Raw genomic sequence first — 23,174 nt, 5'->3', positions numbered from 1 at the left:
AGCCTGTTTTTGTACCAAACAATAAACGTAAAAAGAAAAAAAAAAGTGAATTTTGAGAGTATGAAGGAATAGCCAACAGATCCTTATATCTGGAAAAAAATATTATAGTATAGGTGTAAGGGAATGACACAGATCTGGAAAACATTGTTTTGGTGGATTTTATGTCAGCTGAGGAAGATAGGCTGGTCTCAGTAGAGACTTAAACCATTTTTTTTTTGAGACAGAGTCTCATTCCTCATTTTGCTGCCCAAGCTGGAATGCAGCGATACCATCATAGCTCACTGCAGCCTCAAACTCTGGGTTCAAGCAATCCTCTCGCCTTAGCCTCCCAAGTAACTGGGACTATAGGCATGTGCCCCCTTGCCTGGCTAATTAAAAAAAAATGAAATTGTTTTTAGAGACAAGGTCGCACTATGTTGCCCAGGTTGATCTCAAATTTCTGACCTCAAGTGATCCTCCCATCTTGGCTTCCCAAAGTGCTAGGATTACTAGTGTGAGCCACCACACCTGGCCTAAACCATTTTTTGAGGATAAGTTAAATTATAAAAAATAACATGCACTGGCAACCATTTCATATAACGCCTCGACTTGACTTTTATTCACTGTGTGTTGACTCAGTACATACTGCACACAAGTCTCTCTCTTAGGCTCAGATGGAAAGACCAAACAGACTGCTTCCACTGGGAGTGGATGGTCCAAGAGATGTTCCCATTTTTGTTTGTTTGTTTGTTTGTTTGTTTGAGACAAAGTCTCGCTCTATCCCCCTGGCTGGAGTGCAGTGGCACCATCTCAGCTCACTGCAACCTCCGCCTCCTGGTTTGAAGTGATTCTCCTGCCTCGACCTCCTGAGTAGCTGGGATTGCAGGCGGCTGCCACCACACCGGGCTAATTTTTTATTTTTAGTAGAGACAGGGTTTCATCATGTTGGCCAGACTGGTCTCAAACTCCTGACCTCAAGTGATCCACCCGCCTCGGCCTCCCAAAGTGCTGGGATTACAGACATGAGCCACTGCGCCCGGCCATATGTGCCCATTGTTTAAGAAAAGGTAGGGAGGGGGCTTTATTTCACTGCAGATTGTTTTCTTTCTTTCTTTCTCTCTCTCTGTCTTTCTCTTTCTTTCTTTCTTTCTTTTCTTTCTTTCTTTCTTTCTTTCTTTCTTTCTTTCTTTCTTTCTTTCTTTCTTTCTTTCTTTCTTTCTCTTTCTTTCTTTCTCTCTTTCTCTTTCTCTCTCTCTCTCCTTTCTTCTTTCCTTCCTTTTTTTTTTTTTTTTTTCAGGATCTCACTTTGTCAACCAGGCCACAGTGCAGTGGTGTGATCAGTGCTCACTGCAACTTCACCTCTCGGGCTCAATGAATTCTCCTGCCTCGGCCTCCTAAATAACTGGGACCACAGGCATGTGCTACCATGCCAAGCTTATTTTTTGATTTTTTTGTAGAGATGGGGTCTCACTATATTGTCCAAGCTGGTCTCAAACTCCTGAGCTCAGGCGATCCTCCAGCCTTTGCCTCCCAAAGTGCTGGGATTACGGGTGTGAGCCACCACGCCCAGCCCATATTCTTTTTTTTTTTGAGACAGAGCCTCACTCTGTTGCCCAGGCTGGAGTGCGGTGGCACAATCTCGGCTCACTGCAAGCTCCGCCTCCTGGGTTCACACCATTCTCCTGCCTCAGCCTTCCAAGTAGCTGGGACTACAGGCTACCACGCCCAGCTAATGTTTTGTATTTTTAGTAGAGACGGGGTTTGACCATGTTAGCCAGGATGGTCTTGATCTTCTGACCTCGTGATCCCCAGCCCATATTCTTTATTGTACCTTGCATCTTTTACTAATTATTGAGCATCAACTATGCATGTGTCCAGAAATGGGCAGTGGGGAGGAAAAGTTTATCTTGCTGGAGCTTGCTGCCTATGGGGAAGATAGAAACACGGTAAATTACAGTGAGGGGTGGCTTTACTCAGAATAGAATCTGGAGTTGTGAGAGCTGGCAGGAGGGTGCAGTTACGTCTTGTTTAGGAGAATCGTAAAGCACTTCCCTTGTGTTAGACTTTGAAGGAAAACTTTGTAGGACAAAGAGGAAAGGACATTAATAATAATATAATGGCAAATTGGCTGGGCACAGTGGCTTGTGCCTGTAATCCCAGCACTTTGGAAGGCCGAGGTGTGTGAATCTCCTGAGGTTGAGAGTTTGAGACCAGCCTGGCCAACATGGTGAAGCCCCATCTCTACTAAATATACAAAATTAGAGGTGGGTGTGGTGACATACGCTGTAGTCCCAGATACTCGGGAGACTAAGTCAGGAGAATCACTTGAACCCAGGAGGCAGAGGTTGCAGTGAGCAGAGATCCCACCACTGCACTCTAGCTTGGGTGACAGAGCGAGACACTGTCTCAAACATAATAATAATAATAATAATAATAGTACAATAGCACATATACAAAGTTTGGTACATGTCAGACACTCTTTTTAGTGCTCTATATGTATTAACCAAGTGATTCTCAAACATGGGTTGCAATGCCCTCCTCACCTCCCCTTATCCTTGTTCCTGTCCTCAGGAACAGGGAATATTTGGAAATTGGTGGGAGCTTTTTTTTCTTTTTTCTTTTTGAGATGGAGTTTCACTCTTGTTGCCTAGGCTGGAGTGCAATGGCGTGATCTCGGCTCACTGCAACCTCGGCCTCCCGGGTTTAAGCAATTCTCCTGCCTCAGCCACCCGAGTAGCTGGGTTTACAGGCATGTGCCACCATGCCTGGCTAATTTTGTATTTTTAGTAGAGACGAGATTTCTCCGTGTTGGTCAGGCTGGTCTCGAGCTCCTGACCTCAGGTGATCCGCCCGCCTCAGCCTCCCAAAGTGCTGGGATTACAGGCATGAGCCATTGCGCCTGGCCTGTGGGAGCTTTTTCAGTTGTCGCAGTAGTGGGGAACGTTGCAGTGACATTCAGATATAGGACATTCAGTGGGAGGACCCAGTGATGCTTAATGTCCTGCAGTGCTTGGTACAATCCTGCACAATGAAGAATTGTCCTGGCCTAAATGTGAACAGTACCTGCTTTTGAGCATGGTTATTTAATTTAAACCTGACAGTTATCCTTAGAGGTAGGCACAGTTATTACGCCCACTATAGACTTGTAGAAACTGAGGTTGAGAGAAGTTAAGTAACTTGCTCAGCATCATGTTCCTAATGAATGGGGAGCCTGGACTGAACCCAGACAGTTGGTTCCAGAGCCCAGGCCCTTAACCATCATATTTCACTACTTCCTTGGTATTAGAGAGAGAGAGTAACATATACACAGGAGTGTGGCTATAAGAAGGCGTAATCCAGGGAAAGGTGAGAAGTTCAAAAAGAGCTGCATGAATAATATCAGTAAACAGTCTGGGTGTGATCTCAGTGCTTTGGGAAGCTGAAGTGGGAGCATTGCTTGAGGCCAGGAGTTCCAGACCAGCCTAGATAACGGAGCAAGACCCTGTCTCTACAAAATACTAAAAAACTAGCCAGCATGGTGGTTCATGCTTGTAGTCCAGCTACTCTGGAGGATTGCTTGAGCCTAGAAGTTCGAAGCTGCAGTGAGCTAGGATTGCACCACTGCACTCCAGTTTGGGGGACAGAGTGAGACAAGATAATTAGTAGTGTTATTATTAGAGAATCACACTTTTGTAGGGGAAATGTAACTGAAGATGAGGTAGATAAAGAGATTGGGATCAGCCTGCGAAAGACCTTTCTAGCAATTCTTCGAGTTTGGCTTTTATTTCTTAGGCAGCAGGTAGCCTTCATAGGTTTAAAGCGTCATTTATTTTTATGCAAGATGAGACAAGGGCCCAAGTCTGTGATGAAGAAAGTTGATTGTAGCTGTTCAAGCACATGTTGAGGACCCCAAATTGGAGGACTGATTTCTTCATTTAGTCAGTCAAGAAATTTTTATTGGGCACAAACTCTTTTCTAGGTTCTAAAAACACACTGTTGAACAAGACCCAGTGTTGGATTGGAGAGGTCCACAGGGGCCACGTTATGCAGGGATTTTATTTTTATTTTTATGTATTTATTTATTTTTGAGACAGAGTCTCACTCTGTCGCCAGGCTGGAGCGCAGTGGTGCAATCTTGACTCACTGCAACCTCCACTTCCCAGGTTCAAGTGATTCTCCTGCCTCAGCCTCCTGAGTAGCTGGGATTACAGGTGCGCACCACCATGCCTAGCTCATTTTTATATTTTTAGTAGAGACAAGGTTTCACCACGTTGGCTAGGATGGCCTTGATCTCTTGACCTCATGATCTGCCTGCCTCGGCCTCCCAAACTGCTGGGATTACAGGCGTGAGCCACCACACCTGGCCAGGGATTTTATTTTATTTCTTTATTTTTAAGAAACAGGGTCTTGTTCTGTCACCCAGGTTAGAGTGCTATGCAGGGATTTCAGTGTCACATTAAAGAGTTTGAATTTAAGGCCGGGTGCAGTGGCTCATGCCTATAATCCCAGCACTTTGGGAGGCCGAGGTGGGTGGATCACCCGAAACCAGGAGTTTGAGACTAGCGTGACCTACGCAGCAAAACCCCATCTCTACTAAAAATATAAAAATTAGCTGGACATGGTGGTACACAACTGTAATGCCAGCTACTTGGGAAGCTGAGGCAGGAGAATCGCTTGAACCTAGGAGGCAGAGGTTGCAGTGAGCTGAGATTGTGCCACTGCACTCCAGTCTGGGTGACAGAGGGAGACTCTGTCCCAATAAATAAATAAATAGAGTTCAAATTTAATTTTAAAATAAGGCATTGTAGGATTTTTAAGCAGCGGAGTAACATGGTTCAGGAGGCTATTGCTGAGGTCCAGAAAAGAGATGATAGTGGCTTCAACTGGGGTGATGGCGGTGAAGATGATGAGTAATGGGTAGATTTAAGATATTTTTAGGCTTGACGTTGTGGCTCACACTTGTAACCCCAGCATTTTGGGAGGTCTAGCCAGGCAGATCCCTTGAGCCCAAGAGTTTGAGACCAACCTGGGCGACATGGCGAAACTCTGTCTCTACCAAATATATAAAAATTATTCAGTCCTGGTGGTGTGTGCCTGTAGCTACTCGGGAGACTGAAGTGGGAGGGTCACCTGAGACCAGGAGGGTGAGGTTGCAGCCAGGAGGTTGAGCTGTGATTTCGCCACTGCACTCCAGTCTGGGCAACCGAGTGAGACCCTGTATCAAAAATAATTTTAAAATAGGCCAGGCGTGGTGGCCACACCTGTTTTCCCAGCACTTTGGGAGGCCGAGGCTTGTGGATCACCTGAGGTCAGGAGTTTGTGACCTGGCCAACATGGTGAAACCCAGTCTCTACCCAATCTTTACTAAAAATACAAAAAATTAGCCAGATGTGGTGGCGGGCGCCTGTAATCCCAGCTACTCGGGAGGCTGAGGCAGGAGAATCACTTGAACCCTGCAGGCAGAGGTTGCAGTGAGCTGAAATTGCACCACTGCACTCCAGCTTGGGTGACACAGTGAAACTCTATAAAAAAAAAAAAAAAAAAAAGACCGTGGAAAGCAGGCATTGGGGCCAGACCCATGTGAGGCTTAGTTTTAGCTCTGTAAGATCCTGGGCAAGTTGCTTTAACCTCTCTGAGTTTTCTTATCAGTAGGAAGTGGCTGCTACTGACAGCCATGGACATTAAGTAAAACAGTGTATGCAAAGCTCCTGGGGCATGCCTTCTTGCAAATGGCGTTATGATTTCATTGGTGGTGGCAAGCTGGTGTTGGGACAGGTTGATTGTTCATTCCTTGTGAAATCAAAGGCCCTTTCCCATCAGTCTGGGGATGTGATCCTGGCAGGGGCCACCTCACTACCCATCTCGTCTCCTGCCCCATATTTTCTACAGGCTCCAAAAACTGGTTGGTCGTGTGTTTCCTTTCTGTTGTCTGATTTGTTTTCTATTTTTTACTGGTGACTGGTCCAGCTTTCACCTTTTGTGGCTATCGCTGTTCTTGATTTTTTTTTTTTTTTTAACTACAGAAACAAGTCACCAAGCTCTCCAGAACATGCCCAAAGTGCTCCGTGATGTTGAAGCCCTAAAACAGGAGGCATCTTTCCTGAAGGAACAGATGATTCTTGTCAAGGAGGACATTAAAAAATTTGAACAGGATACATCTCAATCCATGCAGGTATTTTGGCTCCTGTCGTAAATGGTGATTCTTGTTTTGGGAAGGTGGTCACTCTCGTAGAGGGTTTAGAACAGCACGGTGTTTTGGGAGGCCAGCCATCACTCAAGATTCTGCCCAGCACTCAAACTATGCTCTTTTTTTTGAGACAGAGTCTCGCTCTGTTGCTGGAGTGCAGGCTGCAGTACAGTGGTGTGATCTCGGCTCACGGCAACCTCCACCTCCCAGGTTCAAGTGATTCTCGTGCCTCAGCCTTCTGAGTAGCTGGGATCACAGACGTGCAACACCATGCCTGACTGATTTTTGTATTTTTAGTAGAGACAGGGTTTCACCATGTTGCCGAGGCTGGTCTCGAACTCCTGGTCTCAAGTGATCCTCTCATCTCGGCCTCCCAAAGTGCTGGGATTACAGGCATGAGCCACTGTGCCCGGCCCCCCGAAACTATGCTTTTGCTTGGGTCTTTCAGCTGATTCATCTCTTCAGCACTGCTGAATAAATTTAGCCAGATGATTGGTGTTTTGGGAGACAGAAGCTCCCTAAAGACAGGAGCAAGCCACCATACTTACATTTCAAGTCCCTGGTGGCAGATGGAGAAAAAGGGCCTACCCCTTCATTTTTCACCCCTCACGTCTCTTTCAGGTGTTGGTAGAAATTGACCAGGTGAAGTCCAGAATGCAACTTGCTGCCGAATCTCTTCAGGAAGCAGATAAGTGGAGCACGTTGAGCGCTGATATTGAGGAGACGTTTAAGACTCAGGTAGGTTTCTTGTTTAGGGGATGTTATGAAAAGTATTTAAGCAAGAACTTGAGGTTTGGAGAAAGCAAAAGAGATAGCATTCGTTGAAACTGTAAGGGAGAGTTGACAGCCAGTAGCAGCATTCAGAAACCTTCAGACTCTGGGTGGGGAAGATCTGAAGCTGCTCGGTGTGTTTCCAGCCTCTTTAGCTTGCACCGTCTGTGTGACTGAAGCCTCTTAGTCACAGAGTGAGTTCAGGAGAAGTCTCGATAAAGATGTACAGGCACCAGGCACAGTAGCTCATGCCTGGAATCCCAGCTCTTTGGGATGCTGAGGTGGGAGGATCACTTGAGGAGGAGTTTGAGACCAGCCTGGGCAACATAATGAGACCCCCATCTCTACAAAAAAATTTTAAAAAATTAGCGAAGTATGGTGCTGCACACTTGTAGTTCCAACTACTCAGGAGGCTGAGGCGGGAGGATCTCTTGAGCCCAGGAGTTGAAGGCTACAGTAAACTATGATCATACCACTGTGCTGAGGGACAGAGCAAGACCCTGTCTCAAAAAAAAAGAAAAAAGAAAAAAAGAAAAACCAGCACAGGCAGAGAAGGATGGGGGTAAATGAATGAGAGGGTGGAACATGGGGAGTGGGGAGCCTTATATACCATGGGGACTTGGTGGGTTATTGACCCCTTCTGAGGCTGCCAGGTGTGGAAAATAGTAATATTTTCGACCTGGGATATAAGGATGAAGTAAGATGATGTCTTATGAAGAACTCTTACTCAATTATAAAGCAAAATGAATGATTTATCAGTCAATTTTTTAAAAAAGTTACAAATGCACATGGGAACAAATTTATTAAACATGAATAAACTGCAAAATAAGTTTTTTTCCTAACCCTGATCCCCACCTTAATCCTTGAATTTTAGTTTTTTTTTTTCTTTTGAAACGGAGTCTCATTCTGAAGCTCAGGCTGGAGTACAGTGGCATGATGCCTCCACCTCCTAGGTTCAAGTGATTCTCCTGCCTCAGCCTCCTGTGTACTTGGGATTATAGGCGCGCACTACCATGCCCAGCTAATTTTTGTATTTTTAGTAGAGACGGAGTTTCACCATGTTGGCCAGGCTGGTCTTGAACTACTGACCTCAGGTGATCTGCCCTCCTCGGCCTCCCAAAGTGCAGGGATTCCAGGCGTGAGTCACTACGCCCGGCCAGGGGCCAATTTTTCTTGTACAGACTAGCCCTGTTACCAGCTTTATGCACATCCTTCCAGATACTCACATGCATATTTATGTTCCCTGCCCCTTTTTTCTCACAAAGCTCATTGTGAACACTGCTTTGCAGTTTGTTTTTTCATTCAACAATATATCTATTTTTATTTATTTTTGAGACAGAGTCTTGCTCTGTCGCCCAGGCTGGAGTCCAGTGGCATGATCTCGGCTCACTGCAAACCTCTGCCTTCTGGGTTCAAGTGATTCTCTTGCCTCAGCCTCCCGAGTAGCTGAGATTATGGGTGGGTGCCACCACACCTGGCTAATTTTTATATTTTTAGCAGAGACAGAGTTTCACCATGTGGGCCAGGCTGGTCTCAAACTCCTGACCTCAGGTGATCCTTCGGCCTCGGCCTCCCAAAGTGCTGGGATTCCAGGCGTGAGCCACCCCGCCTGGCTGCCTGGCCAGTTTCTTAAAATGTTTTGTAAAGACAAGGTCTTGCTATATTGGTCAGGCTGGTCTCGAACTCCTGGCCTCATGCAATCCTCCTGCCTCAGCCTCTGGAAATGCTGGGATTTTTAGGTGTAAGCCACTGTGCCCTGCCTGGATGTGAATGTTTTTAAAACTCTTAGCACATATTGCTAAATAGCCTTCCAGAAAGACAGTATAAATTTAAATTTATGATACCAGACAGATGGTCTTTTTTCTTTGTACCCTCACTAACAATTCCTATTATGATTTTTCAAACACTTTTCCAATTTGTTAGCAGGAAAATGGCACTTTCTTGTTTAATTTAATCTGCATTTGTTTGAGTACAGTTTTTTGGGTTTTTTTTTTTTGAGACAGGGTCTTTGTTGCCCATGCTGGAGTGCAGTGGTGTGATCTTGGGCTAACTGCAGTCTCCACCTTCCAGGCTCAAGTGATCCTCCTGCTTTAACTTCCTGAGTAGCTGGGACTACAGGTGCACACCACCACACCCAGCTAATTTTTACTGTTTGTAGAGACTGGATCTTGCTGTGTTAACCAGGCTGGCCTTGAACTCCTGGCTTCAAGGGATCCTCTTGCCTCAATCTACCAAAGTGCTGGGATTACAGGCATGAGCCACCACCATGCCCAGCCCCATTTTCTTGCTTGATGAGTTGCCTTTTCATGTATTTTATCTATTCCCAATTGAGGCAGTAGGGATCTTTTAAAATAAATATCCTCGGCCGGGCGCGGTGGCTCAAGCCTGTAATCCCAGCACTTTGGGAGGCCGAGACGGGCGGATCACGAGGTCAGGGGATCGAGACCATCCTGGTTAACACGGTGAAACCCCGTCTCTACTAAAAAATACAAAAAATTAGCCGGGCGCGGTGGTGGGCGCCTGTAGTCCCAGCTACTCGGGAGGCTGAGGCAGGAGAATGGCGTGAACCCGGGAGGCGGAGCTTGCAGTGAGCTGAGATCCGGCCACTGCACTCCAGCCCGGGCGACAGAGCAAGACTCTGTCTCAAAAAAAAAAAAAAATAAAAATAAAATAAATAAATAAATAAATATCCTCTATTCTGGTCTTTTCTAGGACATAGCTGTGATTTCTGCCAAGCTAACAGGTATGCAGAACAGCTTAATGATGCTTGTTGATACACCAGACTACTCAGAAAAGTGTGTGCACTTGGAGGCACTGAAGAACAGGCTGGAGGCCCTAGCCAGTCCGCAGATTGTAGCAGCATTCACCTCTCAGGCTGTAGGTGAGTGCTAGCTGCTTCTCATCTCTGTGTAGATCTCTCTGTAAAGATAAGGCCTTGTAAGTCTTCAGTTTTTAGAATGTCTTTTTTTTTTTTTTTTTTTTTTTGAGACGGAGTCTCGCTCTGTCACCCAGGCTGGAGTGCAGTGGCCGGATCTCAGCTCACTGCAAGCTCCGCCTCCCGGGTTCACGCCATTCTCCTGCCTCAGCCTCCCGAGTAGCTGGGACTACAGGCGCCCGCCACCTCGCCCGGCTAAGTTTTTGTATTTTTAGTAGAGATGGGGTTTCACTGTGTTAGCCAGGATGGTCTCAATCTCCTGACCTCGTGATCCGCCCGTCTCGGCCTCCCAAAGTGCTGGGATTACAGGCTTGAGCCACCGCGCCTGGCCTAGAATGTCTTAATGGTGATTGAATTATATAGATTAGAAGGAACTCTGTAATTTTTTTTTTTTTTTTTTTTGAGATGGAGTCTTGCTCTGCCACCAAGGCTAGAGTGTAGTAGAATCTCGGCTCACTGCAACCTCTACCTCCCGGGTTCAAGCGATTCTCCTGCCTCAGCCTCCCAAGTAGCTGGGATTACAGGCGTGCACTGCCACGCCCGGGTAATTTTTGTATTTTGAGTAGAAATGGGCTTTCACCATGTTGGCCAGGCTGGTCTCGAGCTCCTGACCTCAGGTGATCCACTAGCCTCAGCCTCCCAAAGGGCTGGGATTAACATACGTGAGCCACTGCGCCTGGCCAGGAGTGCCTTTCTATTGCATTTACGTGTAGAAAGCAATAACTGATTTTGGAATTCTTGGGCCACATGCTTTCTCCTTCAGACTTCTTCATTGTCTTCTGCCATCTATATTTATTTTATTTTTCTTTTTCCCCAGAATGTCTCACAAAACAGCCAAATATACTTCTGTAAAGACAAAAGGTGAAATGCTACTTCTGTGAATTCTGTCTTCTAGTGTGAATGCATTTCCCTCTATATTCTGATAAGTATGAGATTGGCCTGTTTCTTCTTCCTATTTTTTTTTGTATGTATGTAGCTTGTGTTTCTTTTTCCTAAATAGTTATAACAGGGACTGACAAACATTTCTTGTAAAGGGCTGGATCATAAATATTAGGATTTGGGGGCCATATGGCCTCTCTCACAGACACCTCTGCAGTTGTGGCACAAAAACCCACTCATAAATGGATGGGCTTTGCGGTGTTTTTTTTTGTTTTTGTTTTTTTGAGATGAAATCTCGTTGTGTTCCCCAGGCTGGAGTGCAGTGGCGTGACCTCAGCTCAGTGCAGCCTCCGCCTCCCAGGCTCAAGCAACTTTCCTGTCTCAGTCTCCCGAGTAGCTGGGATTACAGACGTGTGCCACCACACCTGGCTAATTTTTATATTTTCAGTAGAGATGGGGTTTCACCATGTCGTCCAGGCTGGTCTTAAACTCCTGACCTCAAGTGATCTGCCCACCTCAGCCTCCCAAAGTGTTGGGATTAGAGGCGCGAGCCACCACGCCTGGCCAAGTAAAACTTCATTTACAAAAACAGATGGCAGTTTGGCCTGCTGGCGCATAGTTTGCCAAACTATGGCTTATAAGATTCTTTTACCTTGTAGTTTAGTAACTTCTCTAGGTTCTTTTTCAGTTTTGAAAATTTTTAACTTTTCCAGGAACCCAGTGTCACCCCTTTTCACCTACTAATTCATATCTTCATTTACAGAAAATTGCCTTCCTTAAAATTTTTTTTTCTGTTTTATTTGTTCTCTGTTTTATTATATTGATGTTTGAGAACATCAACTATCTGTTCATTAGCTCTCCCTTTTCCCTCTCGGTATATATCATATTTTCTCTGGTTTCATTTGGATGTTTGCCTACTCCCTCTCAGTCCCCTCCTGCCTTGTGTTGTTTTTCTTTTTCTTTTTTTTTTTTTGAGACAGAGTCTCACTCTCACCCGGGCTGGAGTGCAGTGGCCGGACCTCAGCTCACTGCAAGCTCTGCCTCCCGGGTTTACGCCATTCTCCTGCCTCAGCCTCCCGAGTAGCTGGGACTACAGGCGCCCACCACCTTGCCCGACTAGTTTTTTGTATTTTTTAGTAGAGACGGGGTTTCACCGTGTTAGCCAGGATGGTCTCGATCTCCTGACCTCGTGATCTGCCCGTCTCAGCCTCCCAAAGTGCTGGGATTGCAGGCTTGAGCCACCGCACCCGGCCCTTGTGTTGTTTTTCTAAAGCTTGTTTTTCATTTGGCTGATGGGGTTTTCCAAAGTGTCTGTTCTGGAGCATATATGCAGGGCAACGTGAATCCATGACCCTGATATGCAGTCCTCAAACTTCACCCAAATAAACTCTCTACTTATTTTTGAAAATAAAATATCTGTTCTCTGCCGTGTGCAGTGGCTCACACCTGTAATCCCAGCACTTTAGGAGGTCAAGGCAGGAGGATCGCCTGAGCGCAGGTGTTTGAGACAAACCTAGGTAGCATAGCAAGACCCTGTCGCTACAAAAAATAAAAAATTAGCCAGGCATGGTGGCGCACGCTTGTAGTCTCAGCTACTCGGGAGGTTGGGGCAGAAGGATTGCTTGAGCCCAGGAGTGACAGAGTGAGACCTTGTCTCAAAAATAAAAAGTTTTGTTATCTTTGTTCTTCTAATTAATTTTTAATTTTTGTTATGTCATGATTTACTTCCTAATTTTTTTCCTTAGCTCTGCCAACCTCCCTTTTTATCTCATTGTAATACCTTAGATTCTTTTTTTTTTTTTTGAGACGGAGTCTCATTCTGTCACCCAGGGTGGAGTACAGTGGCATGATATCTGCCTCCTGGGTTCAAGTGATTCTCCTGCCTCACCTCCCGAGTAGCTGGGATTACAGGCATGTGCTACCACACCCAGCTAATTTTTTGTATTTTTAGTGGAGATGGAGTTTTACCATGTTGGCCAGGCTGGTCTTGAACTCCTGACCTCAGGTGATCTGCCCACCTTGGCCTCCCGAAGTGCAGGTATTTACAGGCGTGAGCCACCATGCCCAGCCTACTTTTTTTTTTTTAATAGATGGGGTCTTGCATTATATTGCCCAGGTTGGTCTTGAACTCCTGGCCTAAAGCGATCGTCACATCTCACCCTCCCGAAGCCTTAGATCCTATTAAAGAAAGGATATGTAATTTATTTGAGAGTGAAGAAATTATTGCCTAAAATTTTCTTCTCTTTCTTAGGGAAAATCTTTGGAAGTGTTCTCTATTTTTTAGAAAAAAAAATTAAAAATTGTGGCAAAATACACTTAACAAAATCTACCATTTTAGTAATTTTTAAGTGTGCATTTTAGTGGCATTAAGTACATTCACATTGCTGTGCAAACATCACCACCTTCCATCTCCAGAACTTTCTTCATCTCTGAACTGAAATTTCATACCCATTAAACAGTAACTGTCCATTCCTCCTACCCTCACCTGCCAGCAATCATCATTCTACTTCTGTCCCTATGAATCTGACTACTCTACATGTCTCCTATAAATGGATTCACATACTATTTTTCCTTTTATGGCTTAGCATAACATCTTCAAGTCTCATCCATGGAGTAGCATGTGTTAGAATTTCCTTTCTTCTTAAGGCTGAGTAATATTCCATCTTATATATATACCACATTTTCTCTATCCATCTGTTGATGGACATGTAGGTTATTTCTACCTTTTGGCTATTATGAAGAATGCTACAATGATCATGGGTGTAAAAGTGTCTGTTTGAGTTCCAGCTTTCAATTCCTTTAGGTATCTACTCAGAAGTGAAATTGCTGGATCATATGCTTATCTTTTTTTTTTTTTTTTTTTTTTTTTTGGAGACACAGTTTAACTCTGTTGCCCAGGCTGGAGTGCAGTGGCATGATCTTGGCTCACTGTAATCTCTGCCTCCCAGATTCAAGTGATTCTTGTGCCTCAGCCTCCCGAGTAGCTGGGATTAAAGGTGTGCACCACCACACCCAGCTAATTTTTGTATGTTTCGTAGAGTCGGGGTTTCGCCATGTTGGCCAGGCTGGTCTCGAACTCCTGGCCTCAAGTGATCTGCCCGTCTTGGCCTTCCAAAGTGCTGGGATTACAGGTGTGAGCCACCACACCCGGCCCACATGGTATTCTGATGTTTAATTTTTTAAGTAACTGTCATACTGTTCTCCATAGCGACTGCACCATTTTACACTATCACCAGCGATGCACAAGAGTTCCAGTTTCTCCACACCTTTTGAACCCTTGTCATTTTTTGTGTTTTTGGATTATAGCCATACTAATGAGTATGAAATGGTATCTTATGGTTTTGATTTTCATTCCTCTAATGATTAATGATATTGAGTGTATTTTCATTTGCTTATTGACTCTTTGTATATTTTTGGAAAAATGTCTATTCAAATCCTTTCCCCATTTTTGTTTTGTTTTGTTGTTTTGTGAGAGAGGGTCTTGCACTGTCACCCAGGCTGGAATGCAGTGGTGCAATCATGGCTCACTGCAGCTTTGACCTCCCGAGCTCAAGTGATCCTCCCACCTCAGCCTCCCACGTAGCTGGGACTACAGGTGTGCACCGCCATACCCAGCTAATTTTTTGTTTTTTGTAAAGATAGGGTCTTGCTATGCTGCTTAGGCTGGTCTTAAACTCCTGGGCTCAAACAATCCTCCCTCCTCAACCTCTCAAAGTCCTGAGATTACAGGCATAAGCCAGGGTACCTGGCCCTTTACCCAATTCTATATTGGGTTATTTGTTTTTTTGCTGGTGAGTTGTAGAAATTCTTCATATATTCTGGATATTATTCTTTTATTGAATATATCTTGCAAATATTTTCCTCCATTCCATGGATTGTCTTTTCATTCTCTTATTGGTGAAATCTTTTGATGCCCAAGTTTTTAATTTTTTTTTTTTTTTTTATTGGAGACGGAGTCTTGCTCTGTCTCCAGGCTGGAGTGCAGTGGTGTGATCTCGGCTCACTGCAACCTCTGCCTTCCGGGTTCAAGCGATTCTCCTGCCTCAGCTTCCTGAGTAGCTTGGACTACAGGCGTGTGCCACCACGCCCAGCTAATTTTTGTATTTTTAGTAGAGATGGAGTTTCACCATGTTGGCCAGGATGGTCTCAATCTCTTGATCTCGTGATCCGCCTGCTTCAGCCTCCCCAATTGCTGGGATTACAGGCGTGAGCCACAGCACCAGGCCCCAAGTTTTTAATTTTGTTGCAGTCCAATTTATTGAGTGCATAGGTACTGTGGTGGAGTTTTCTTTGTTTCTACTGATTCATGTTTGTGTGTGATAGTGCTTTTGTTCTGGGCATGGTATTTACTGAAAAACAGTGGAATTTCCTTGGAAGCCCTTCCTTGTTTACCTGGGTTTTGTTGAAAGCGTTCCTTTAGTGAAAAGTTACATTCTCCACTGTGCTCTTCAGTTACCTAGAAAGACCTCAGTACTCATCTCCAGCCCTCTAATTCCCTGTCTTCCCCATTTGTTAATTCTTTATTTTGAGTCTTTTCTTCGTTCACAGGATTCTAAGGCTGGAGCTGGGGGGTTGGGAAGTCGCCGTCTAGGAGCTTGGTTCCTCACGTTCTCTAGTAAATTTGTTGCTACTACAGAGCTCACTTTTCTGGTTGGGGTTACATCCAGTTATGTGGGGTGGGGGGAGTGGGAGTGGCGATGGAGAGGTGGTGGCTCCATGCATTTAAGGTTTTTTGTTTGTTTCCTTCGGAGTGAGCTGGCTCCTGGGAACTGGTGCTGGATTTGAGTGATGCCTGGTGGTTCAGCATCATGGGTTTGCTTTTGGAGATAAGCACTTTTTGACAGTTTTTGTGCACAAATTTGAATCAGGCTTGACTCTAGGCAGGACGTGGATTCAGAAGGGGAAAATGGAGCTTTTGAGCCCAGTGGGCTGCCTCCTCAGCTGAGCCGCGGAGGAAACAGCCCTCCATCCCAAGCCCCTCTAAGCCCCCTTGGCCCCCAGTCTTTGGCCCTTTGTACTGTGCTGCGCCACCCTTACCACCCAGACTTTTACCAGCTTCCTCGCCCATTGTGGCCCGAAGTGATTGGATATCTGGTTGGGATTCTCTGAAGTATGTAGTACAGATATTTTCCTGGCTTCAATGCAGATAAAATGATGTTTTTCTTTTAGCGATTAATCTTAATTTTGGCAAGTATCAGGAAGGGTTCCCCCCCGCCCCACAGGCAATGTGCTGTTTATTATCAGCCATGTTTCATAGAAGGCTGAGGTGGTTCTTTATCTAACGGTTTTTACTTTTTTATTTTTTTTTGAGATGGAGTCTCGCTCTGTTGCCCAGGCTGGACTGCAGTGGTGTGATCTTGGCTCACGGCAACCTCCGCCTCCCGGGTTCAAGCGCCTCAGCCTCTGGAGTAGCTGGGATTACAGGCGTGCGCCACCACTTGCCTGGTTAATTTTTTATATTTTTAGTAGAGGTGGGGTTTCACCATATTGGCCAGGCTGGTCTCCAGCTCCTGACCCCAAGTGATCTGCCCACTTCGGCCTCTCAAAGTACTCGGATTATAGTTCTGAGCCACCTCGCCCAGCCTATCTAATAGTTTTTAAAGGGAATTCTCTGATAAATTTGTTCATCCCCAACATGTTCCCCTTTCCCATCTCTCTCCTAAAGTGACAATGTGGGTATAGCCAAGTATACATGCCCAGTTCATTTTATATAACCAATGAATTCAGCTGATACACTGAAGCAACTTTTTATAGAATTATTTTAATTCATTTTTTTGCCCCTCACTGGTCAAACCCAATTTATAGAATTTTGTGTTTTGAGCTAGAATCTTGCTCTGTCACCCAGGCTGAAGTGCAGTGGTTCACTGCAGCCTTGTCCTCCCGGGCTCAAGTGATACTCCCAGCTTAGCCTCCCTGGGTTTACAGGTGTGCACCACGCCCAGCTAATGTTCTATTTTTTGTAGAGGGGTCCTGTGTTGCCTAGGACATTTTTGAACTCCTGGGCTCAAGCAGTCCTCCCACCTCAGCCTCCCAAAATGCTGGGATTATAGGTGTGAGCCACCACACCTGGCCTATGGAATAATTTTAAATGTAGCAGGAAGATTCATTTATTTAAGTGTTCTTATGAAAATAATAAGCATTTTAAAGGCAAGTATTTGTTTTCTAACTCATGGATTTCTGCCCATTAAGTCGAGTTCCACCGGCAGGTCTCCAGTGCTTAGCTGGGCGTCCCACAGTGGTTGCTGTTACATTTCCTTCACAGCAGTTTAATGGGCTTCCCAGAAGTGAAGGGGAACAAAGCAAATATAAGAAGTTTGGGGACCTGTTAGCTCAGGGTTTTTTTTTTTGTCTTTCCTTTTGATACAGTTCTAAGGCTGTGGCATGTACGTTTTGGCCAGAAGGGGGCAGACAGGAGCCAGAAGTGGCGCTGCTGTGCACGCTAGTCAGAGACTGCACGGAAACCCTCCTTCCTGTCTGTCCAGTGGTGAGCCTGGAAGCAAGTGCTTTGCCCAGTCATTTCCTCTGCCCTTAGGGAAATGTGTAAGAAACTACTTGATATTAAGCCCATAACTTGGGTCTTAGAATCCATTGTTATGTGTGGAATGCTGATAGTTACCAAATTATTTGATTTTATGTTTGTTTTGTTTTGTTTTGTTTTGTTTTAGATGGAGTCTTGCTCTGTCGGCCAGGCTGGAGTGCAGTGGCACGATCTTGGCTCACTGCAACCTCCACCTCCCGGGTTCAACCAATTCTCCTGCCTCAGCCTCTCAAGGAGCTGGGATTACAGGTGTGCACCACCACGCTCGGCTATTTTTTTTTTTTTTTTTTTTTTTTTAGTATAGATGGGGTTTCACCATGTTGGCCAGGCTGGTCTCGAACTCCTGACCTCAGGTGATCCGCCTGCCTTGGCCTCCCAAAGTGCTGGGATTACAGGCATGAGCCACCGCGACCGGCCCAAATTATTTACTTATTCCTCAAACCACCAGATATGTTGACATGTAGAAGTTCAGTGTGTTTGCTTTTTTAAAGTTCCCATTGGGTATAATCGAAGTAGGAATTTTCAAAGACATAACTAACCTGTCAATATTAAGTTAAAATATGAATTCTGTGAGGAACAGTGGGGAAAATACCTTACAGTATCTGGTTTTCAAGCCATGCTTATTTTTCAAATTTATGATCCCCATGCATGAGTTAATTCAGTATCTAGGCAGGAACTTGTGAATCCTAGCTTCCATATATCCATCTTCATCCTGGTGACTTTTTTCTCATGTCTACACCAGAAAGGCTGGTAACAATATATATACCTTGTATATTCTTTAGATCAGTCCAAAGTGTTTGTGAAGGTGTTTACTGAAATTGACCGGATGCCCCAGCTCCTGGCCTACTACTACAAGTGTCACAAGGTAAGAAGCTGTGCACCATGACACTTGTGCGGTTGTGGAATGCTCATAACTCTGGATCACAGAATCGCAGGTTCATAATTCAGAAGGTAAAGACATTTGCCTCCGTGCCCTCTGGCTGTTTTTCTCTTAATTAGCCAGTAGGGGGTGCTCTTGGTCTAGCATATGGATTTATTTAATTGCCAGTTGAAAAAAGAGTTTCCCGTTTTCATTCTCTTTTCTGTTTACAGCTGGATTCATTGTAGACTTGAAACATTGTTTTAATTTATTCTCATTTTTGTCTTTTAAGGGAGATTTATGTCTTAAGCTTTATTACACCCTAGGAAGCAGTAAGAATTTCTCTTTTTTTCTTTTTTTCATTAGAGATAGGGTTTCACTATTTTGCCCAGCCTGGAGTGCGGTGGCTATTCACAGATGCGATCATGGTGCACTACAGCCTCGAACCCCTGGGCTCAAGTGATCCTCCCATCTCAGTCTTGTGAGGAGTTGGGACTACAGGCACGTGCCACTCCACCTGGCTTGGAATTTTATGTTTTCTAGGTTTGCTGAAGTTAGATTGCCAAAAAACTTGACAGCTTCCTGAGCTGACCTTAATTCCTTCAAGTCCAGTGCTCTATGTCTTTTGAGCAGTGATATTAGGACATGAAGCTTAAACACACACGTCTACCCGCTCTTGCCCCGAGGTCTATTCAGAAGAGTGATGATGTGCCACGTGGTTGCATGTTACATGCTTTTAGGGCAGGATAAATGGAGAGGGGATCACATCTGCAGGACAGATTAAAGCTGTGAATCAGTGCAGGTAACTGCACGTAGTTTTTTTCCCTACCTTTCTTTGAAGTGGATGGACCTCGCTGGGCTGCCCAGTGAGCTCATTGAGCAATCTGTGATTGCTCTGGGTAGCAGGGCAGGGCAGTGTTAGCAGGCAACCTATGTTGACGTACCCAGTAAGGTTCCCTTTGTTCTGTCTCTGCAGGTGCAGCTTTTAGCAGCCTGGCAAGAGCTGTGTCAAAGTGACCTACCCCTGGACCGGCAGCTTGCTGGACTCTATGACGCCTTGCTTGGGGCTTGGCACACACAAATCCAGTGGGCTACACAGGTAACAGCTCATTTTTTTTCTAGGAAGAGCAGAGCCTATGGTGACAAGGGAACGGGTGACCGCCTCCGGAGTGGCCACCCTCAACTGCAGAGTACTGCTCAAAGAACTTCCCCGTTTGTTGCCATCATTCAAGGGGTTAAAAAATAACCAGTTAGGCTGGGTGTGGTGGCTCACACTTGTAATCACCACACTTTGGAAAGTCAAAGCAGGCGGATCGTTTGAGCCTAGGAGTTTGAGACCAGCCTGGCCGACACGGTGAAACCCCAACTCTACAAAAAATGCAAAAGTCAGCCAGGTGTGCTGGCACAATTACTCAGGAGGCTGAGGCAGGAAGATTGCTTACGTCCAGGAGGTTGAGGCCACAGTGACTATGATTGCACCACTACACTTCAGCCTGGACAGCAAAGCAAGCAAGACCCTGCCTCAAAAAAACAAACAGACAAAAAAAAAAAAAAAGATAACCAGTTAAATGTTTAAGTTTAAAAATAAAAGATAATCTTAGAAGCCCACGTCAGTGAAATCTTTAGGTCTCCACTGAAACTCTTCTTACCACTCTTATCTATAACTTAAATAAGACCTAATGTGACAATACCACCTGTTGTCCAGCAAGGGAGCCTGTGGAATTCCTAAAGGCTGTTTTATTCCCATCTAAAAGCAGGAGGCCCCTGGTCAGGTGGTGTTTGAGTAAACAGGAATGTTTTTATCTTTACTTCAGGTAAAATTTACCTACCTGAAGTGAGTCTCCCTTGTTCTTACGATATACCAAGAATTGGGGGAAGAGATAATTTTAAAGGTACCCCTTGACTAAGAGTGAGGACAGACAGAGGAACTTTGTTTCAAGTGGCAACTTTCCATCATTTACTTTCCTGAAGTCTCTAGGCATTTCTAGCCATAAAGGGTTTAAACCATTGTTCTCTTGCCTTGAGACAGGAGGCACCGTAGAATCTCTTCTAAGCAGGGGAAGAGCCTGTCTTACTTTGCAGTAATGACTTACTGGGCCTGTTTCTGGTGTGGCTTATTTTATTTGTTTATTTTTTTCTTATTTCTTTTTTTTTTTTTTTCCAAACCTTTATGCTGAGGGCCGATTTTCAGTAGCACTCAGATAGAGAGCTATTGAAATAGATTGCAGTGAGGGAGCTGCTCTGCTACGTACGAAACCCCAACCTAGAAGCAGATCATCTACAACTGGTTTAGTGCCAGGTTCCCCATATTTTATTTTTTACAATAGTTGTGAATCACTCTTCAGATGTTCATCAGTCATTTGCTGGAATGAACTTGACTATGGTTGGAGAGAATTCCTTATACAAGGGTCATGTCATTCAAGTTGTTGGTTAAAGCGCTTTTTTCCATCCTTGTTCTTTTTCCTTGAACTAACCTAATTCATTCTTAGGATTTTGTTTTGTTTTATTTGAGACAGGGTCTTGCTCTGTCATGCAGGCTAGAGTGCAGTGGCATGATCCTGGCTCACTGTAGCCTCAGCCTCCTGAGCTTAAGCCATCCTCCTGCCTTAGCCTGCAAGTATCTAGGAATACAGGTTTGTGCCACCATGCCTGGCTAATTAAAAAAAAAACATTTTTTTTGGAGAGATAAGGATCTTAGTGTGTTGCCCAGGCTGGTCTCCAAATCCTGACCTCAAGTGATCCTCCCACTTTGGCCTCCGAAAGTGCTGGGATTACAGGTGTGAGCCACCACGCCTGGCTCTATTTTATTTTTCTTAAGAAGAATATTTCTTTTTTTTTGTTTTTTTAGACAGAGTCTTGCTCTGTCGCCCAGGCTGCAGTGCAGGGACACAATCTCTGCTCACTGCAATCTCCGCCTCCTGGGTTCAAGCAATTCTCCTGCCTCAGCCTCCTGAATAGCTGGGATTACAGGCACCCACCACCATGCCCAGCTAATTTTCGTATTTTTAATAGAGATGGGGTTTCACCATGTTGGCCGGGCTGGTCTTGAACTCCTGACCTCAAATGATCTGCCCACCTCAGCCCCCCAAAGTGCTGGGATTACAGGCATGAGCCACTGTGCCTGGCCAAGAAAAAAATTATTCATGTGTTCTTGCTTCTTCTACTACTTCTTGTATCGCAAGGATAAAAACAGCTCATGTTCATACATACAAAAGCCTTTCGTCGTCTAAGAAAAAGAACTTAGACTTCTCAGACTTCTCTTGGGGCCTCATCCTAGACTTTGGGAGACATGAGTTTCTGCTGATTTATTCTGTTGGCCCGTCACCCATTTTCTTTTCAGGATGTAAGTATAATAGCTGGGCCGTCACCTCCTGAAGATCGATATGGCACACAGGAGCCAGGGCACATGTGTCTCCTTCAGATTTTTCCCCCTAGCATTTTCATATGAAAAACTTCCAATATATAAAAATGTTGAAGGAATTGTCCAGTGAATACCCATGTATCCTAGGTTGTGCAGTGAGCATTTTGCTCTATTTGCTTTATTGTACATCTGCCCCTCTATCCCTGTCTCTGTCTGTTCATTAATCCATCTTATTTTTTACAATTGTTTTTATTTGTATTCTTTTTTTTTTTTTTTTGAGACGGAGTCTTGCTCTGTAGCCCGGGCTGGAGTGCAGTGGCCGGATCTCAGCTCACTGCAAGCTCCGCCTCCCGGGTTTACGCCATTCTCCTGCCTCAGCCTCCGGAGTAGCTGGGACTACAGGCGCCCGCCACCTCGCCCGGCTAGTTTTTTGTATTTTTAGTAGAGACGGGGTTTCACGGTGTTAGCCAGGATGGTCTCGATCTCCTGACCTCGTGATCCGCCCGTCTCGGCCTCCCAAAGTGCTGGGATTACAGGCTTGAGCCACCGCGCCCGGCCCTGTATTCTTTTTTATATAAAAATATTAAACAGAGATGCGGTCTCACTATATTGCCCAGGCTGGTGTCAAACTCCTGGGCTCAAGTGATCCTCCTACCTCAGCCTCCCAAAGTGCTAGGATTACAGACACGAGCAAAGTGTCTAGTCAATCATCTTATTTTTTAAACTCATTTCAAAATAAGTTACAAGGCTGGGCATGGTGTCTCACACCCATAATCCCAGCACTTTGGGAGGCGGAGACAGGAAGATCACCTGAGGTCAGGAGTTCGAGACCAGCCTGGCTAACATGACAAAACCCCATCTCTACTAAAAATACAAAATTAGCCAGCTGTGGTGGCAGGCGCCTGTAATCCCAGCTACTCGGGAGGCTGAGGCAGGAGAATCACTTGAACCTGGGAGGTGGAGGTTGCAGTGAGCTGAGATTGTACCACTGCACTCCAACCTAGGCAACAGAGCGAGACTCCGTCTCAAAAAAAAAAAAAAACAGAGTAAGTTGCAAACTTCATTCACTTCACACCATACATATTATTAACTAAAGGTCAATGTTTACTTATATTTTTTGAGGTAAAATTTGAAATACAATCTTTTTTTTTTTTTTTTTTGAAACAGGGTCTTGCCCTATTACACCCACTGGAGTACGGTGGCATGATCATGGCTCACTGCAGCCTTGACCTCCTTGGGCTGAGGTGATCCTCCCCTCTCAGCCTCCTGAGTACTGGGACTATAGGCGTGTGCCACCACACCCAGCTAATTTTTGTGTTTTTTGTGGAGACAGGGTTTTGCCTTGTTGCCCAAGCTGGTCTCGAACTCCTGGGCTCAAGTGATCCTCCCACTGTTGGGCCGCAAGCCTCCCAAAGTGCTGGGATTACAGGCGTGAACCACTGTACCCGGCCACAGTGATCTTAAATATGCCATCCCATTCATTTGACAACTACAAATACCTGGGTAGCCTAATCCCCTTTGAGGATTCAGAACATCCATATCACCATCGCCCTGGAAAGTTCCCTCATGCTCCTTCCCAGTTGGTCTGTGCACCAATACCCTTAAGGCAACCACTGCCCTGATTTTTTCCATCATAAGTTAGTTCAACGTGTTCTAGAATTTCACCTAGATGGAATCAGCTTCTTT

At 45.1% G+C, this 23,174-nt stretch overlaps 1 protein-coding gene across 2 annotated transcripts in view; it reads left to right on the top strand.

The window, feature by feature from the left end:
* Window positions 1–23,174, top strand: part of COG7 (component of oligomeric golgi complex 7) — a 66,770-nt gene that overhangs the window by 1,546 nt on the left and 42,050 nt on the right. Inside the window, exons 2-7 of one of the 2 annotated variants that reach the window (XM_074028152.1) lie at window positions 5,982–6,130; window positions 6,767–6,883; window positions 9,629–9,797; window positions 17,396–17,517; window positions 18,051–18,133; window positions 19,104–19,226. In XM_074028152.1, the coding sequence (XP_073884253.1) occupies window positions 18,095–18,133; window positions 19,104–19,226 (162 nt within the window). In that variant the 5' untranslated portion in view covers window positions 5,982–6,130; window positions 6,767–6,883; window positions 9,629–9,797; window positions 17,396–17,517; window positions 18,051–18,094. The remainder of the gene's footprint in view (window positions 1–5,981; window positions 6,131–6,766; window positions 6,884–9,628; window positions 9,798–17,395; window positions 17,518–18,050; window positions 18,134–19,103; window positions 19,227–23,174) is intronic. The other variant, XM_005591462.5, reaches the window with a different exon arrangement.

Source organism: Macaca fascicularis, chromosome 20, assembly GCF_037993035.2.
Source record: "Macaca fascicularis isolate 582-1 chromosome 20, T2T-MFA8v1.1".
NCBI lineage: Eukaryota > Metazoa > Chordata > Mammalia > Primates > Cercopithecidae > Macaca > Macaca fascicularis.
This window is presented reverse-complemented; position numbering and strand designations above follow the sequence as displayed.